The sequence below is a fragment of the Tenrec ecaudatus genome, chromosome 12, assembly GCF_050624435.1.
Source record: "Tenrec ecaudatus isolate mTenEca1 chromosome 12, mTenEca1.hap1, whole genome shotgun sequence".
In the NCBI taxonomy this organism is placed as follows: Eukaryota; Metazoa; Chordata; class Mammalia; order Afrosoricida; family Tenrecidae; genus Tenrec; species Tenrec ecaudatus.
The window spans coordinates 128,178,921-128,191,654 of record NC_134541.1 but is presented as its reverse complement, the minus strand read 5'-3'; the positions used below and the strand labels follow the sequence as shown (position 1 = coordinate 128,191,654).

At 53.1% G+C, this 12,734-nt stretch overlaps 1 protein-coding gene across 1 annotated transcript in view; it reads left to right on the top strand.

Moving 5' to 3' along the window:
* The window catches only part of STYXL1 (serine/threonine/tyrosine interacting like 1), a 43,381-nt gene that overhangs the window by 28,776 nt on the left and 1,871 nt on the right, over positions 1 to 12,734 (top strand). Inside the window, exons 6-8 of the mRNA XM_075564887.1 lie at positions 2,054 to 2,199; positions 10,563 to 10,660; positions 11,969 to 12,081. Coding sequence (XP_075421002.1) covers positions 2,054 to 2,199; positions 10,563 to 10,660; positions 11,969 to 12,081 — 357 coding nt within the window. The remainder of the gene's footprint in view (positions 1 to 2,053; positions 2,200 to 10,562; positions 10,661 to 11,968; positions 12,082 to 12,734) is intronic.

The following is a 12,734-nucleotide window of genomic DNA, read 5'->3' as shown; positions in this document are numbered from 1 at the left end:
CAGGTTCTAGTCCTCCCAGAGGATCCTTGGAAGAAAGGTGTGCCTTTCTATTTATGAGAAACAACAGCAAACTCCGTGTTGTTCAGCCTTTGAAAACTTGATGGCGCCCAGTTCCACCCCAACACGCATGAAGTCACCACGGGCCACGGACAACACCCACACTGGACGGAAAGTTTGAAGAGGTGCTTTCTTTCCCACCTGCCTGCCAAGGCCATGTCAGTCAGCGTTAGCGTGCGCCAGTCCTCCAGGGTGGCACTCCGGTACCCACGCCGTGCCCTGTACACACACACACACACACACACACACACAAGCTGGTTTGAAGGCAGCAGGGCGTGAGCTGACCGATTCGTATGGGCTTTTAGTGAGACTGTCCCCGTGGAACTAGGGAGTGGTGGCCAGCAAGCTGTGTGTTCTCATGGCCCGGGATTGCTGGGATCCTGCCAGCCGGGATCTGCCTGATCCCAGGGGTGAGCTGTGGGCCAAAATCTGTAAGCAGTAGGCCCACCTGCATAGAGGGACCTTGTGTGTCTCTGCCCATTTGGGAGGGCTAGCTCCGGGGGCTTGTCTGCTCTTGGGGCCACTGAGAAAGTGTGAAGCTGACAACTTGGGGAGAATGTGGATTTTCAACAGGGTGTGTGTGTGTGTGTGTGTGTGTGTGTGTGTAGGGGGTGTGTGGCTAGGGGAGTGGGGGCTGAATCCAGGCATCTCTGAAGGACAGAAGTGCACAGTGAAGCAGTCTCCAGTATTTACAATGCTTTTTCCTAGTCGGATTTGTAATCGGAGGGTTTGGGAAGTGGGTTTGGAATGACAACTCACTGCCATCCAGTCGATTCCGACTGATAGCAACCCTGTGGACAAGGTAGAACTGCCCCTGTGGGTTTCTGAGACTGTAGCTCTTAGCGGGAACAGACAGCCTCATCTGTCTCCCAAAGAGCGGCTGGTGGTTTCAAACTGCTGGTCTTGTGGTTAGCAGCCCAATGTGTAACCCATTCCCACTACCAGGTCTCCTGGAATTGCATAGCTTGGCTGTGTCAATGTATCTCCTATGGAGGGAGTACTGATGGGGATTAAAAAGGTGGGATGGGTGTTTTGGGGAGACACTTGGTTGGAGAAAGTGGTTGCAGGTCAGATTATCCTAGAAACCTACAGGGGTGCAAACCCAACAGGCTTCTTAGCATGTCGGTCCATCAGTGGCCAGCCACTGTGTCTCATCACTTGTGCCTTGGCTCTTGGGACCCTGGTCCACACGGCCTTGGGAGAGACTAGAACATCATATTTCACACGTCGGCAAATGTAGAAATCGCTCTCTTTGCTTTCCAGAGAAAGGTAAGTTTGGTTAGTTCCCATTTGGGGCCTGGAAATCCAGTCAGCTTCCATTCTCAACACATCGTCTCTTTGTCAGAACTAATGTGCCGGTGGCCCACAGGGTCCGTGTGAATAGCTTTACCAGTTTTAGGGGAGCAGGGGCCTCCAACTGTCCTTCCCAGGCCACCTCCAAGGGCACACAGCCCATGTGTTTACACAGTTCTGGCCCGCTGGGTGCTGGGCTCCAGCCCCGGGGCCCCAGGCCAGGTGCAGATGGGTGCTGTGCAGGGGAGGGGGTGTTGGGGGTGAGATTCAGCACGCTACGATCAGCCTTCCACCTCCTGGTGGGGGTCACTGTGGGCAGCATGAGTCTCGGTCCAATTCCCTGACCTGGGTCGTCTTGGGAAACGTGTCTGCTTAAGAAGCTTCTAGAGACAAACTCTTCCCTGGTGGACAGGAGGAGGAGCCCTGGTGGCCTGCGGGGTGATGCCTGGGGCTGCTAAACAAAGGTCACCAGTTCCAACCCAGGAGCCACTCCGTGGGACCAAGACAGGTCTTTGGACTCCCATCAAGAGTGATAGTCTCAGAAGCCCACAGGGACAGTTCCACCCTGTCCTCTAGGGGCGCTGTGCGCCCTCCGGGATAGACCCCATGGTGGTGGGTGGGGTATTTTGGTTTGATGACTAGACTTAGAGCAACCTTTTCCCTCCTTGTCCCGACCGCACCCGCCCCTTCCTCACAATCCCAGGAATTGGATGCATACCAGCCATACCCCGTGGAGATACTGTTCAGAAGACTCTACCTGGGCACTTTCAGCCAAGCCTGTGACCCTAAAATTCAGAAGGACTTGAAAATCAGCGCCCACATCAACGTCTCTATGGAGGTGGGGCCATTGTAAGTAGAGGCGATGCCCGTTTACACAAATGTCAAGCGGTGGAAGTACGACAGCTTCCACTTGCACGGCCCCTAGAAGCCAGCTGGAGAGCGGTTACACATTGGGCTGCGATCCACCAGGTCCATAGTTTGAAACCACCAGCCGCTCCATAGGAGAAAGAAGGGGCTTTGTGCTTCCGGGATGAGTTACAGTCTCAGGAACCCCCAGGGCAGTTCTTCTTGGTTCCTTAGGCTCACTGTGGGTTGCTGCCGACTCGACGGCAGTGAGTGTGTTTGGTTTGATGGTGGTAGAAGCCAGCACCCACTGGAGCAAGCGAACCACGGACCCTCAGCGCTTCCCAGACTGCTGTGTGCTTCCTCGCCGGGGGCTTCTGCTGCCCCCACATGTGCCCTTTCCACCTCTTCCGTCTGAGCCCCAGTGGTGCTTTCCAGGCACCCGGCATCCTGCTCTCCCCGTTTTGCCCGCCTCGGGCCCTGAGAAAAACCTGACCCACAACGTAACCGGCTAGGTAAGCCTGTGCCAGCAGAGACACACATGCGCTCAGGCTCGACTTTGTTCAAAGAGGGGCAGGGCCTGTACTGTAGGCTCCTCCACCTTGGTCTTCCCTGCTGGCCCAGCACCACCCCGCCTCCCCTCCCAGCACCCGAGAAAGCCTGTCCAGATTCCGCTCCAGGGAGGGAGGTGTGGCGGGTGGGATGATTTGTGGCAATCACACAAGAATCCAGTAAGGAATCCAGTGACAGAAACTCTGCCCAGCAGTCAATACAGTTGATTGATGACTATAAAAACCAGAACCCGTTATCAAATCAGGGAAGGTCCCTGTGTCAGAGCCAGACAGCAGTGGTAGGATTCACGGTTAACCGGAAACCATGCTTGGCCCTTCCAGTCAGGGCGTAGGTACAGAAAAATGTGGAAGAGAACCCCAGATGCCTAAAGGCTGAACAGAACACAAAGAAACAGTCTGACTGGGCTGATGGAGAGGGGCAGACTCTCCACGAACATGGCTCTGAGATAGGTATTCTTCAAACCCCCTGATGAAATGAATCCCTGGGATCACTTTCTAGCTAAATTGGCTAAAAAAAAAATCCCATTATCATCCAAAAGATTACCATCCTGTGTTCCTTTAAAAGAAAACCACCTCTTTGAGACCAAATGAGGAACCCTGGTGGCCTAATAGATTATATGTTGGCATGCCAATCACAAGGTCAGCAGTTAGAAGCCACCAGCCACTCCACAGGAGAAAGGCAGGACTTTCTATTCCCATAAAGAGTTAAAACCTTGGAAACCCACAGGAGCAGTTCTGTCCTGTCCTGTAGCGTTGTTATGAGTCAGAATCGACTTGATGGCAGTGAGTGATGAGACCAAATGGTCAACAGTGACTACAACACAGGTGAGACTTTAAAGGGGCTGGGAGACTAGATGGAGGGAAACAGAACAACCAGAAATGATAAGCGTGTTCACAGTTGTGAAGGATGTAACTAATGACCCTGAACAATTCATGTAGAAATTCTTGACTGGGAGCCTAAACTGCTATGTCAACCTGTGCAGGGGAAAAAACACAATAAAGTATTTAAAAAGAAAAAAGAGTCACAGGGATAAACTCAACCAGAAACACCCAGGACTTTGATAAAGGAAGCCGTACAATCTGAAAAGGCTCGTAAAAGCAGATAGGAACCATGGCAAAGACATTCTTGGGTGGAAAACCCAGTATCGAGCAGGTCATTTCGTTCTCCATGAAGCGATCTAGACACGCAGAGAGGTGTCAGTCAAAAGCGAATAGACTTTGTTATGTGGGTGGCTCTGGACAGCTGGTTCGTAACGTACACCTGGAAGACAAAATTGCTTGTGGTGAATGAGGAGGCGGCGATTCAGGCCAGCCTCTGGTGGCCTCAAAGCTGCCCACTGCTTTAAGGGTCAGCGAGCACCCCAGGCAGCGAGTCGAGAATGACTGGCCAGTATGTGGGAGAAGGTGATGCTCTGGGCTGCTAACCACAAGGTCGGCAGTTTGAACCCACCAGCTGCTCCGTGGGAGCAAGAGGAAGCTGTCTGTTCCTGTACAGTTATCTACTGTCATCGAGTCCACTCTGACTCATCGCGACCCTATAGGACAGGGTTGGCCTGCCCTGGTGGGTTTCCAAGACTATCCCTGTTTACGGGAGTAGAAAGCCTCTTCCTTCTCTGGAGTGGCTGGTGGTCTCGAACTGTCAGACTTGGAGGTCAGCAGCCCAACCTACACCACCAGGGTCGCTACGAGGCAGTATCGACTCGACGGCGGTGATAAGGTCTGATAAGGAGGGAGAGGAAGCCAGATGGCGCTGCTTCCCCCACTCGCCTCCAACAGGCAAATGAGAGTGAGCTGGGGTGTACGGTCCACGGCGGCTACTCGACGAGAAAAAGACACAACTGACCAAGCCACGCAGTGCCTTGCATCAATTGTCCAGGAGTTATCCCGAGCAAAATAACTCCAAAACTCAATTCACAAAGGCTGCACCCTTCATTCAGGCTTCCTTCTACGGAGCAATTTTGAAAGGACGCATCGTACACATGGGGACCAGATTAGTGATGGCATCCAGGTGGTAGGGTTGCAGTGGGGGAGGGGGACAGGTGGGTGGGCTTATTAAAGGACAACATAAAGCGGCCTTGCGGCGGCAGAGCTGTAGGGTACCTTGAACAAACGGATTGGCACCGTGCCGGCTGAGATTCGGATGTTCATGTGGTCTCCCTGTGGCTGCCGCGGGAGTTCAAGTGTCCGGAAGATGCGCTTACCACGCTCACAGGATGTTCATCGCCTCCACATGAGCACTCGTCTCTCCAGTAAGCGGCTAGCCTCTCAGCCTTCCCCCACCCCCGCTCTAGAGATAGTGAATTTGGGATTGAAGGCCTTCCACCAAAAGACAACCACAAACTCGCTGCCATTGAGTTGAGTCTGATTCATGGAGACCAGGGTAAAACTAACTGTCCTTGTGGGTTTCCCAGTCTGTCACTTCCAATGGGCGTGGGAGCCGCCTCCTCCAGCCGAGCAGCTGGTGGTGTTGAAATGCCGACCTTGTGGTCAGCAGCTAGCACATAACCACCAGAGCTCTTTAAAGAGCTTCCCCAAAGGACCAACGGAAGGTGTCAACTTGGTGAATGGGAAAAATAATTCCCGACTAAGAAAAAGAACCAAACCCAAACGGCCTGCCATCGAGTTGCACAGGGAGCCTATCGGATGGGTACAAGAGCCTGCCCCTGTCCAGGTGTCCACGACTGTAACTCTTTGTGGGAGTAGAAAATCGCGTGTTTCTCCCTCGGAGCAGCTGGTGGTGTTGAACTGCTGATCTCGTAGTTAACAGCTCACTGTGTAACCGCTCTGCCACCTGGACCCTGTGACCATGAGAGAGAGAGAGATGAAACACAAATCTGGGGTTGGGGCTGGGAGTGGGGTGTGCAGGGCAAGCTCACAGGAGAGCTGAGAAACTGTGCATGTGGTGGAATGCAACAAACGATGATCTGATCCAGAAACTCCCGCCTCGTTCACCATCACACTCTGGGGGGAGCGGGAGGCAAATGGAAAACCTGGGACACGACTTCACACCCATTGGAAGTGAAATAGCAAACAAACAACCCACGTGGAAAGCAACCCGTGTCAGGGGCAGTGTGGCGCGATGGGAAATCTGGGCCCTCGTGGTGGTGGTGGTGTGGTGTACGTAACGGCACAGTACCACTCTAAGGCAGGCTGTGCCCAGCCGGCATAAGGAACAGCCCCAACATGGACGGCCCTTGAGAACTTTATGTGAAGTGGAATACAGCCAGCCATCCCAGGGCAGAGGTGGTAAGATTGCACTTATGTGAAATGCCCAACATTGGCCAACTCAAGGGAAAGTGGGTGGGAGGTTAGCAGGGGCTGGGGTTACAGATGGAGTAGGGGTTATTGCCCAATGGGACCAAATTTCTGTTCGATGGCAGGGAGGGGTTGCGAAAATGCTTTAGGGTAAACCGTGGCGATGGCTGTACAAAACCATGACTGTCATGCATGAACTGAGTCACACACTTAGAAACGGTTCAGGTGGCAATGTTAGGTTGTGTACAATTTCGCCACAATAAGCGTGCACGCATGCATGCGCGTGCGCACACACACACACAGAGCTTTTCCACAAAGAAAACTCTAGTGTAAGAAAGAACTAAGACCAGTTTTACATAAATTCTTCCAGAAAATAAAAGGAGGGATCTTTCCCAGTTCATTCTGTGGGGCCAGCACCCCTCATGCCCGTGCCTGCCTTTGAACACGGCCAACTTTGTGTTACAAATATTTTTATCAGTGGATTGTGATAAGAGTTGTATGAGCCCCCAATAAAATGATTTTTAAAATATATATTTTTATCACAAGACGAACATTTTGAAAATTGACCTGATGGCACGAGATTAAATGTGTGTTCCCGAAAGTGCGTTTGACTTCAATGAAAACTTCACCCAGACAAGTATAATCCAAGCAAATGAAACAGCTGATTAGTAAGTAGCACGTCTCTGGCTTCAGGCAGCTTCAAACTCTTGAGCCCAAGATTTGAACCACAACATCTCACTCTCTTGCACAGGAAAAAGAAACAAAACCCAAAGTCATTTCCTTTTTCTCTTCATTCCTTCCCAGCATGTCTCACTCCTAAAATAAAAAAATAGATATAGTCACTTATGTTATGTTTTATGAAATATTTTGCTCCTAAAGGTGGCGGAACCGTCTCTGACACAGTGTGTTGTGTTTGAGTCCACGCCAGGCAGGAAACAACTGCCCAGTGTCAGCCTCAGTAAAATTAGCCTCTGCTTTCTGGTTGGCCCACAGTGACTGTGTAGGAAATTTTCAATGGGAAAGAAACCTCTGATGACTTGGGTTCCTTCACATTCAATGTGTGGGAAAGGCTGTGCTTTTGGGGTGAAAAGTGTGCAGTGATGTAGTAAGCGCTCCTCGATGTTTACTTGCGTTTTATTGCTGCGAAGGCATGAAAAGAGCACAATGTTCTGTGTCATCCAGTATCGTTTCAACATCACCTGCCACTCCACAAAGCATGACATGAATGCGCACAACCATGAGGCTGAGTCAGCACGACCATGATTCAAGATGTACGCGCACCCCAACCGCGAAACTCAGTGAAGAGACTGAAGAATTCTGCCATCTTCTTCAGTCTGAAATTGATCGAACGTGTAATCAAGATGCACTGATAAATACTGGCGCCTGGAATGCAAAAGTTGGAAAGGGGAAGAAACGGTCGTTGGAAAACACGGCCCTCGGGATAGAAACAAAGCTGGAAATCGCTTGATAGAATTTTACACGACCAACGGCTTCTTCATTGCAAATACCTTTTTTCAACCGTATAAATGACAACTGGATTGGGAGCCCTGCTGGTGTAGGGGTTACACGTTGGACTGGTAATGACAACGTCAGCAGTTCGAAACCACCAGCTGCTCCCTGGGAGCAAGATGAGGCCTTCTCCTCGTTCACGGAGTTACAGTCTCAGAAACGCACAAGCATCGCCCTGAGTTGGACCCCCTCCTTGTCAGTGGCTTAGGGTTTTGCGTGAAAAGACAACTGTCGACACAGGCCTCACCCGGCAGAGTACATAGGAGTCAAGGAGAAGCTCAGTATCAGCAGCTAAAATGGGGTCAGGGCCACTTGTGGAACAGTGGAAGCACCCGTTGCTCATGGGCAAGTTCAGGGAAATGAAACCAGGTTCATGAGAACGAAACTAGAACCTTAAGTCTACCCCACCTGAATTTCGAAAGTGTCTCAAGAACAGATTTGGTTCATTGAACACTAATGACAGAAAACCGGATGAGCTGTGGGAGGGCATCCAGACCCACGTACATAAAGAAAGCAGAAGGCTCTTAGAGAGACAGGAGAGAAAGATCAAGGCAGACGGCAGAGGAGATTCCGGAACTTGCTCTTGAACGTAGAGTGGCTCAAGCCCTTGGGAGAAATGATGACGTGAAAGGGCCGCGCAGAACATCTCAGAGACAAGGTGAAGGATTATGATGAAAAGTGCAAAGACCGAGAGCTAGAGCCCCGAACAAAGGCAGGGCACCCTAAATCCAAGCCTCACGCTGAAAGATTCTGCGGGCAAGACATGGCGCAAGGCAGGAAACATCAAAAGAAGATGAAGAAAGAGTCGCTGCTTCGCAAAGAACCAGGCAAGCTGCAGCCATTTCGAGAGGAGCACACGGTCAACAACTGATTGCACCGAAGGAAGAAATAAACCCAAGCTGCCCTGAAGGCGCTGTTGGAAAAACATGGCCCCAGGAATTGATGAAACACCGAATCAAACCTCTCAAGAGTGGGTGAGGCACCGGAAGGAAGCCCTCACTGGCCTATGCCAACACACGTGGAAGAAAGCTCCCGACTAGCACCCGACTGAACGAGATCCGTATTGGTAGCCATTCCGAAGAGAGGTGACCCAAGAGAACGCAGCCATTTCCGGGCAGCATCGTGGATGCCACGCACAGCGGGTGCGGAGCTGCTTCTCATGTGCTCCTCTGCCGCGTGTTTGTCTGCTTTCACTGTAAGACGACTTGACTGAGCTCCGTTCCCATCGCACAATTCACCCATCTAACGCGTGCCATTCAAGACCCTTAAAAGCGGAAAGACTTGTGGCCACCACAGTCCGTTGAGAGCATTTTTGTTACCCCGCAAAGGGGTGGATGGGTGGGTGGGTGGATGGATGGTGAATTAGGCCTGTATTTGTCACCAGTGCTCATTCCTGTAGGGACTGATTAATTTACTTTCGTTTTTCAATCGAATGCAACTTTTTTTTCACAGAGGTCTGTCCGCACACTGCTGCATGTCCCCATAGACCAGATATCCCCAACCTTAGTTAGCCCACCACCCTCTTAAAAAAAAAAGACTCAGCACCCCTGGCACCTAGACGGGTTGTCCTATAACGCACAATCCAGCATAAACTGGATATCTGCTATTGCAACGGCTCCTTGGCTGGTCCCAGAGCCCCCAGAGGGGAGTACCCCCAGTGTAGGCAACACTGCCCTCATTACAACCCTCGTTTTCACAGTACTTAGTACATGGCAGGGGGCCCTGATGATGCAGCGGCTGCTCATGAAACCGTGGCTGTACCCAAGAGCCAGCCATGGGAAAACCCTGTGGGGCATCCCGCTCTGTCATTACAGGTGTCGCCGTGGATGCAGGCCATGGGTTGGGCTGGGTTTGGGGTTCTGTCTGACAGGCGCTGTGTATCTTCTCAGGCCTGCTGACACCTGTCTCCCTCATGCTCGTCCTCAAGCTCTCCCCTCTGATGGGAGAGTCTTCACGCTGGTTCTTTCGTGGCCTGCAGAGCCGGCGTACTTACCTTCTCCTTCCCTCGCATGACTATTCTCTCAGTTCCTTCAGGTGTTTGCTCAAATGTCACCTTGACCACCGGAGCAGACACAGCCTCCTTTCCACCCGCCTGGCCCTCTAGGCATACGACAGCGTGGGCATTCTTCAACACTGTGAAGTGTCTTCCATCCCCTTGATTGTTGGTACTGGATTCCGGGCAAGCGCCATGCTGTGATGGTGAAAGGGTCCCTGGCATGGATCGGACAGCCTCTGTGTGCCCAGTAGCTTGCTGAGTACTGCACAGATACCTTTTCTTGGCCCCACCCAACAGCCCAATGAAATAGGGCCTTTTATGTGCCTGAGTCTCCCAGGTGCTAGTCTGGTGTCTTCCCCTCTGGTCCTAAGACTTTGGAGGAGGGGCGCTCTCATGGGCTGAATGGAATCCCCTCCCGCGAATTATGGGTCAGCTTGGCTGGATCATGCTTCCCTGTGGCTTGATAGTTATGTAATTATGGACACATCCCCCTGATGTGATGTGATGTGATCAGTCCCTCATTTGTAAGGGGATTAAGGTGGAGCGCAACAAACACCCTTACTCAGGGCACAGCCCTGCACGGATATAAAGAAAGCCTCCCTGAGATGTGGCCTGCGTTACCTCTTACCTTACAAGGCAACAAAGGAGAGGGAAGTGAGCAGAGAAAGAGGCACCTTAAAACAATAAAAAATGAAGAGCCAGGAGCAGAGTGTATCCTTTGGACCCAGGGTTCCTGTACTGAGGACCTCCTATCCAGGGGAGGCTCGATGCCAAGACCTGCCAAGGCCTTCTAGTGATGCCAGGCCCACAGATGTTGCTGGGAGACAAGCACTTTCTCCAGAGCCAGCAGAAAACAGCTTTCCCTTAGAGCCAGCATCTGAATTCCCAGTGCCAGGTTCGCAAGTGGTGAGAGGACAGGCTTGTTGGTGAAAGTCGCCCCACTTGGCACTCTGTTGTAGCAGCACTCGGTCACTGAGGTCGATTCCATGATGGGGCTGTGGGCCAGGCTGCCTGTCACCTGTACTTCTCTTCTCTAGCTTCGTAGGGGACCCCAACAAGCTTCTTCACATCCAGGTGGAAGATTCACTGGAAGCCAACATCTCTTCCTTTTTCCGACACCTCTGTCACTTCATTGGTAAGGTGGCAGCAGACTGGGGCTGGGGGTGGAAGAGGGTCTGCAGCACCCACCTCATCTATGTCAACTGCCTCTTCCTGATGGGTCTCCCTGAGATTTTTGTGGGCCTCAGGCCAGGCCCATGGGCAGTGAGACCCAAAAAGAGCCAGTGGGCCCTAAGGCTCAGGTTCTGGTCCAGGCTAGATCACCTCAGCCAGCCTCCTGGTGCTCATTGGCCACCATGAAGGGGTGTGTATGCTCCTGGCTGTCTGCTGTGCACTAAGCTCTGGGGACCCACTGATGAATCACGCTCTGCCCTTGGCCTCCTGCCTGGTCCTTGGGGTGATGGTGGGGTAGGAGGAAGAATCAAACCCCCCTGAAGTCAGAACACTGACTTCAGTATTCTTGATGCGTGTACTGTCTAGTCCCCACAATTTTGGAGCACTAGGTTTGCCGTAGAGTATGGTTAGCAATAAGAGCCCCAAATCCATTTGCTGTCTCCTTCTGGATTAAGTCTCCACTGAATTCCTTCTGATCATGACTGACTAAACTTTTCTTAGGACCCAAGCTGAGATTGGCCACCTGTCCCCTGATGGGGTGGCAGCTAGAGCCCCATGCCACAAAGTGGCCCCCTTCATCCCCACCTCACTGGGCAGCCCCATGTGCCTCAGGGTTTTATTCATGGGCTGAGGCTGGTGGCCCTCGCCCATCCCTGAGTCCTCCCTGAACCTGACAGTCTGTGACTTGGGCTCGGAAGGTCACCCTCTGTTTGCTGCCCGGGGCCAACCTGGGCGCACCACCTTAGTTTCCTTTCTCGCAGCTCACGGGGTGAACCCTCAGACTGATGGGCTAAGCGCGGAGTAAACGCCCAATGTGTGTGCTGTTATCTTGCTTTTCAGATGAGGAAGCTGGCACTCAGAGTGACTTGCTCCAGCCAGTGGTGGCAGAGACAAACACCCAGGCTGCCTGGCTCCAGAGCCCTGGCTCTCAATCATGTGCTCTTGCAGCCTCTGTTAGTGCCCAGTGCCCTCAGAGTGGGGGTGGGGTGGCCTCCCAGCCCTGAACACAGCAGAGGTTTCCGGGCCAGACGTTTGTGCCCAAGAAAAGGCTTTATAGGACAGGTCAGAGGGGCTTCCGGGGACTGCCTGCGAGGTGGGAGGTACCGCCCTTGTTTGTTGACCAAGCAGAGTCCAGGCCTTGTCCAGGCTGTGCTGTGCTGGACTCACTCTTGTCCTCGGGCCCGTGGAGGACAGTGGTCTCCCAGTGAAGGCGGCCCACAGCCCTGGGAGCCATGAGAGACTTACCCACCCACCCTCTGTCCTCTGGTAGACGTGCACTTGGAGCTCGGCTCGGTCATCCTGGTCTTCTCCAAGCTGGGCATCAGTCGCAGCTCCACGGCCATCATCGCCTACCTCATGCACCAGCGGGAGCAGACCTTGAAGGTACCCGCCCCCACCTGGGCTCGGTGGAGCAGGGGTAGGGAGGGGCTGGTTGGGCAGAGCTGGGTTCTGGCTCTGCCACTCCCAAGGACTCGAGAACCGGCCTGTGACCCTGCCCCATTGTCCAGGAACAGGGTACTTGGGGCAGGCCCAGGTACTGGGCTGATGGCCCCCACTGTGACAGCGTTGGGGTTGGCCCCCCAAAAACACTTGCCTAGGGGTTTCCTTTGGGTGAGTCGGAGGGATACCCCCACCGTGGCCACTGGCCAGTGGTTTGGGGATGCAATCCCAGGGTGCTCTCTGGCATGAAGCTGCTGGAAAGAGTCTTGGGTGCAGGTTTGGAAGGCCAGAGGCCACGTCCCTGTCCTCACACCATATGTTGGGGTGGAGCCTCAGAAACACTGGGTGTTGTCTGCCTGCTAAAGGGGGCTGCCCGGGTGGGCACTGGTATGTGGGGGTGATGCTGCTGCTGAATCTTGGGAGGAGCCCACCCCCGGAACCAGTCTGTGCTGGGAGGGGCCTTGGCTGGCATGTAGACAGGGTGGGAGCTGGCAGAAGCTTGTCTGGCCAAAGGCAGAGGTCTCAGGGAGTCCCGCAGCTTGAGCCCCCTACCCCACGGGGGGGTCTGTCCTCCTGTGGCCCTTGGTCATCACACT